Source organism: Bos indicus, chromosome X (assembly GCF_029378745.1).
Source record: "Bos indicus isolate NIAB-ARS_2022 breed Sahiwal x Tharparkar chromosome X, NIAB-ARS_B.indTharparkar_mat_pri_1.0, whole genome shotgun sequence".
Lineage (NCBI taxonomy): Eukaryota > Metazoa > Chordata > Mammalia > Artiodactyla > Bovidae > Bos > Bos indicus.
The window spans coordinates 38403774-38410199 of record NC_091789.1 but is presented as its reverse complement, the minus strand read 5'-3'; the positions used below and the strand labels follow the sequence as shown (position 1 = coordinate 38410199).

The window sequence follows — 6426 nt, the reverse complement described above, 5'->3', positions numbered from 1 at the left end:
CCACCTGCTGAACCGCTTGCAGTGAAGTAACATGGATGTGGGGCATTCCATGTGAGTCAAGTTAGGCCTGTTGTACTTGAAAACATCAGCAAAGTCTATTTTCAACACTCAGCCTTCAAAACATGTTCTGAGTTTTTATCAGAGGTCATTACATAAAACAAATACGAGGACACTTAGGTTATGATTCTTCCTTATAACTTTTATTAATGCCAGAAGTGAAATAGTAAAAACACAGTGAATTTTTCAAAACGGCATGATTTTGTCACATTCTCTGGCTCCAGGGCTTGGGACTTCAACATCTTTTCCTGGGGACACAATCCAACCCACAGCCACCCTCCACCACGTCCCACTTCGCTCCGAGCACAAGCCCACAGCATGTCCCCTGAGGCCTCCACATCCAGTCCCTGTCAGCTCTCGGCCCCCTGTCCTGCTGCTCTCCTCTTCACCTACTCTGCTCCGGCCACACTGGTCTCCTCACACTCCCAAACCTCCCTCAAGTCCTCACTCAGTCTCTGTTTCAAACTGAAGCCGACCCCAACCACCTGGTTGAAAATGGAAAACCACTCCTCCAGTGCCCCTTCTCTTTTTTCTTGTTGCACTTCAGGCCAGAGTTCTCACCACCTTCCCATAGGCTACATAGTGTAGTTCTTTTCTTGTTTCTTAACAGTCCTTCCTGGCTGGACTGGAACCTCTACGGAGGCCTGGAAAGGTGTCCAGTCAAAATTGTTCCTTGAGTTACCCAATAAATAAAGCTGCTATAGAAAATGTAAGTAAATATCCTTGTGAGCTAGGAGTAGGGAAGTACGTCCTAAACATTGTTTTAAGCCCATAACAGATCAAATCAAGAATATACTGATATTTTTGATATCCTGCTTATCATCAAGAATACAACTACAATTCTGATTTGTGCAAATGGGCAAAGGATACAAATAGGCCTTAAAGAAAGTGTGTGGCTTTACAAATTGGACCACCTGAATAACTTCTTCCAGAAGGAGTTCACTGACACCATCCACTCACGCCTGCTTGGAGTCCTTTTCCACTCCTTTCAAACTGGTCCAGCTTAGCATCTGCAGCCTTTGACACATCCCCCTTGCATGTGTTTCAACCTAAATATCAGCTTTATTACTGATGAAACTGATTGGGAAGAACGTGGCTTGGCCATCTGAGCCAAGTCAAGTTGCTGACTTCCCCCAGCCTGGCTGAGACATGGGGATGGCCACCCTCAGGGAAACATGGGCCCCGAGGATTGCTCCACCTTCCCAGGCTGCTGCATCCCATGGTAAGCTTCATTTCCTGTCACACTCTGACATGTGTGACAGACCCATTTTCTTCCATACATATTATCTCTCAGATTTGCTTTCTCATACTGAGTCAGATTATCTGTCACACACACTCTTTCTGTAATATTCCTGTGTCACTCTATAATGCTCTTTCCATCACATTTTTTCTCTCTCACACCTGATCTCTCCTAGACTCTATCTCTGACACTTTGTGTGCCACACACTCATGCTGTCATGGTATCTGTGAGAGAGTTAACTCAGTCAGGTTGCTAGGGAGACAAAGGCTTTTAAGGAGGAGGTGAACACTCTTTCTTTTTCACATTCTTTTTCCTTAGACATGGAGGCCTGGCAGGCAGCAGAATCTCTTGCTCAAGAACATGCTTTGTTTGAGCTCAGAACCTGTGTTATGGGAGAAGGTCTGGGTAAAACTTCCATGGCCTTGAGCTCTGGGTTAACCCATTTCTTCTGGTGAATATCCTGGTGAATATCCTGCTGATGTCATCCTCGGATATATGTTATGGGAAAGAGTCTGGGCAAAATTTTCATAGCCTTGAGTTATCCTTTTCTCTATACGCATCCTTTTTCTCTGTGCCCAAGCCACGCTCTTCCCAATCAGTTTCATCAGTAATAGAGCTGATATATAGGTTGAAACACAAGCAAGGAGGATGTGTCAAAGGCTGCAGATGGTAAGCTGGACCTGTTTGAAAGGAGTGAGAAAGGACTCCCAGCAGGCGTGAGTGAATGGTGTCAGAAAAGTATATAATGCTGTGCTTAAACTAGCAAACTGGGTACTCTTTCTACCCTGTTCTGATATCGATCTTAGAAGCTTTTTCTATAACATTCACTTGAATTAAATTTCTACTACACAAAGCTCTGAGTGACTGAACCTGCGTCTCTTGCTTCTGGAATTAAATGTTTTCCTTTGGAGACCATGGATCTGGAGGCACCGTTCACCATTCACTGTACACATTAAGTTATCATCTATCAATCTGGGGGCTCGCTACCTCTATACTATCATCTGCATCTTAGTCTCTTCCCATCACATTCTGTTCTTTGAAATTCCTGTCCCAATCACACATTCCCTCTGTCACACTCACTCAAAACCATGCACCTGTCACAGTGGTAAACTCTCTGAGAAACTCATTCTATCATAGTGCCTTTCCTTCATACTTCTGTCACTCTCTCGTCACACACAGTACTTGTCACTGGCATTATCATTTTCCTTTGCAGATCTCACCATTCAGACCCAAGTTAAGTCCCGTGCCTGATGGAGCTCTATGGTCATCATAGTTTTGAGAAATGCAGGAACCAAAACGCACAAGACTTTGAGCCGCTGGTGTTGGGGAGAGAGTGGGTGTGTGTGATTTGTGTGGAGGAGACCTGCATCATGGGAGACAGGATACCGACATGGCAATACTGTCTGAAAACTGACTTGATGGATGAACACATGGAAAGCACATGAAACAGTGCATGGGCTGCAGCAAGTGTTAGCTATCACTACAGATGAAGAGCACAGGTACAGATGTGGAGTGGGCAGAGGGAGGACGCTGGTGGGTCATGTGGCTTAGTCCCTTGCCCTCTAGGCCATCATAGTCTAGTGAGCCCCCTTCTACAGCACGACTATCCTTACAAATGTCCCCCCAACCTGACAGTGGGCCCCTGAGGGAGAGATGTGTCCAGGTTCCCCGCTGGGGTCCTCTAAGCCACAGAGCAGGGAACAGACACAGGCATTAGACAGGATCTACCCACACCCTAAAACTGACTTGGAGCCAGATTGGAGAGAAACTGGGTAGGTGTGAAGGTGGACAGGGATGCCCCACCCCTGGGCAGCCACTGCCCGGTCCTCTCTCCCTGCACTGGGGGTGGGCAAAGGCTGCTGGCCTTGGATTTGAGAGCTGAGCGGACTCTCCAGCCAGGGGGTGGGGCTCAGGGACGGGAGAGGGCAAGAGACTGGGCAGTGTCCAGGGGAACATTGCTCTTCCCCCAGTCCTTGAGCGTATCAGGTTCCTCCGGTGCTTCTGAGGGGTCCCTGCATTCTGTGTGCCTGGAGCCCCAGGCAGCCCAGCCCCATGCCATCCCCAGTGAGTGCAACAGCAGTCCCCGCTTCCCTCCCCCAAGCAGGCAGGCACAGCAGGCTCCGCATCCCTGGTATCATGCCTCCAGGGCCGGGCCACCTCAGTCCCATGTGAAGGCACCTGTGTAAGCACACAAGCAGACACATATGCCCATGTGAATGCATCTCAACCATGCTCTCTTTGACACACACATGTACACAGGGACACACCCATGTGCATGCACCTGACCACACACTCTCTTGCAACCAAACATACATGCCCATGTGCAAGCACCTCCACACACAGACACATGCACACGCCTATGTGCTGGAATCTGTGTATGTGCTCTCTCTCTGAAACACACCCACGCACACGCCGATGGGCAGGCACCTATGTAAGGGTACTCTCTCGAGCACACACACAGATACACACATTCACATGCCTATGTGCGTGAATCTGTGCACGTGCTGTCTCTTACAAACACACCCATACAGATGCCCATCTGCATGCACCTGCCCCTGCGCTCATGCACACAGACGCACATACACGCACGTGAGCTATGTGTGAGACACCAGAGGGACAGACCAGCCCTGACCCAGGGGTGCCCGACTCACTTCTGGGAGTCGATGACAGGGGCCTGCGCTCAGCAGGATGGTCACCTGTGAGCGACGCCAGGCTGGCTGCAGCACAGACATGGAGGTGCACAGGGACCAGGGCTTACTTGGGGTTTGCAAGCTTGGAGTGGCAACGGTCAGGTTCCCTGAAGAGTGGGGCAAGGTCTGTTTGAGCATGCGCACTGAGGAGCTGTCCCCACACTAAAGGGTGGCTGCTGCTAAGTCGTTCCAGTCGTGGCCGACTCTGTGCAACCCCATAGACGGCAGCCCCCCAGACCCCCCGTCCCTGGGATTCTCCAGGCAAGAACACTGGAGTGGGTTGCCATTTCCTTCTCCAATGCATGAAAGTGAAAAGGGAAAGTGAAGTCGCTCAGTCGTGTCCGACTCTTAGCGACCCCATGGACTGCAGCCCACCAGGCTCCTCCGTCCATGGGATTCTCCGGGCAAGAGTACTGGAGTGGGGTGCCATTGCCTTGGAGCACCACCATTTACCAGGTTTCCAGGCCCGAGGCAGGGCTGACACAGAGAGCCCAGACCACGTGGGTATGTGTGTCTGCGCATGCGCGTTGGGGCTACACGGCACGCTAACGCGCGAAGTTTCAGCAGGGGGCACCCATTGCCTGAGAGCCTGCAGTCATCACGGGAACCGATGGTTGGTGGGAACCAATCGTGAGGCAGGACCAGAGTGTGTGTGCGCAGGCGCTCTGCCCGTGCTGAGTTTCAGGTCACAGTACAGAGCTGGGATCTGTAGGGACGGTTCAGTCTTTCCTGAGGCGGAGGGAGGGGGAGAGGGTTTCAAGATGGAGTCCGAGGCACATGGTGGAGGAGCCATGAGGGCAGCCGATGAAGACGCAGGTGCCGTGGCCTCTGCAGCGGGTACAGCACATGGCGGCCAAGGTGTGCCGGGTGGTGCTGCTGGCCACAATGGCCCTGGCATCCCAGCTGGCCCTGGAGACGCCGTCAGTCGAGAAGTGCCTGCCGGCTCCGGTGACACGGCTGATCCCAGAGGCCCCAGCGCTGCAGGAGAGTCAGGTGGCGCAGCCGCTGCCATTCCGCAGATCCCAGGGCCACCCAACGCACCAGGGCCTGGTGGAGACACTGCACCCGGAGCCAGAGTTCTGAGTAACCGAGTCTTCCAGTTGTATCCTATTCCAGGAGCCCCGGTGGGCCAGGCGGCTGCGAGGGTTGGGGTGTGGGCTAGGGGTGGTTTGGAGGGTTGCAGGTTGCGGAGCCTAAAGTATAGGAAGAGGGTACTCTGGGAGGCTGGAGGGTATGGGTCAGGGGTGGTCTGGCTCTCAGTGCATGGTGGTGAGGAAAAACACCCTGAAGTGATCCAGAGGGTTGAGCGGTGATATGCAGGGAGTCCTGTGGTGGCCTTGTGGGAGAAGGTGGGTCTCCGTGAGCAGGGAGCCTGACATACAGGCAAAATGACGAGTGTGGCTAGTGGTGAGGAAAAGCAATCTGAAGGGAACTAGAGGGTCGGGCGGTGATATGCAGGGTGTTTGGCGGCGGCCATGAGGGAGAAGGCGGGTCTCCTCGAGCCCAGGGAGCCTGAAATACAGCCAAAATGACTGGTGTGGATGGTGCCTTAACCGTATTTCCACCAGCAGCTTCGGCATACCTTTCTCATCATACGCGGAGGCGGACAACGCGCGCCGCCTCCTGACTCGACTTACTCAACTGCGATGGCCGGTTCAGAGGGAGCTCTACATTAATGGCCACATGTTGGTTCTGTGAGTTCTAAAGGGGGCCGGGGCGAGGGAGGGAGTGGTGGGTGGTGACCAGTCTAGGCGCAGGAGGAGCCATAATGGTGGGTTAGGCCTAGAGGAGAAGTGTGGTGCTCTGGGCTTGGTCAGTGAGCGGGGACAGAGGGAGGACATGCTCTTCCTCCTCAGCGGGAACATGAATTTCATTTTCCCTCCCTTTTAGCCGACTGACTGCTGAAGACCATGCCCTGCTCCAGATGGCCATCCACTTCTGTCTGGAGCAGGCTTCCCTGGTGATGTGGATCTTGCAGAACTTCGTGCCCCACCTTTTTCCTCAGTCTCAGCACAGAAGAGAGCCTTAAAACTAGCCTATGTGCCCTAGTCTCAAATGTTATTCCCAAGAGCATTGCTTTCTGCAGTAGTTTGATCGGGCTTCATCTTGTGCCTGTGCTGCTGCTTGTGGGCTCAAGGTCCACATAGTTTGTTTGGGGATTGTGAACTGCAGAAAATAAAAGTGAGCTGTCTCTGACTTTAATTTTAGCTTGTTCACTTCCTAACGTTGCATTCATCTTCTGGTTGGAGGGAAGGTTCTCAGATCCAGATATCCAAGGAGTACAACCCAAGTGAAGACGATGTATGTAAGAAGTGGGAGAATAAGAAAGTTGTTTATTGCCATTCAGTATTGATTTTTAAATATTTTGTCAGTTCTATAGTTACATTTATATACTAAGATATAGTGCCAGAACATTGCTGTTCAGTCTCTAACTAGTGC

General features: G+C 51.7%; 1 protein-coding gene across 1 annotated transcript; it reads left to right on the top strand.

Annotated features, from left to right (window-relative positions):
• The first annotated feature begins 4556 nt into the window (after window positions 1–4556).
• Window positions 4557–6168, top strand: LOC139181343 (cancer/testis antigen 1-like). Its single transcript, XM_070784456.1, has 3 exons — window positions 4557–5089; window positions 5556–5681; window positions 5878–6168. Exons 1-3 carry the CDS (start codon window positions 4749–4751, stop codon window positions 6014–6016), a joined length of 606 nt encoding a protein of 201 aa, XP_070640557.1. The 5' UTR covers window positions 4557–4748; the 3' UTR covers window positions 6017–6168.
• Window positions 6169–6426: the final 258 nt, after the last annotated feature.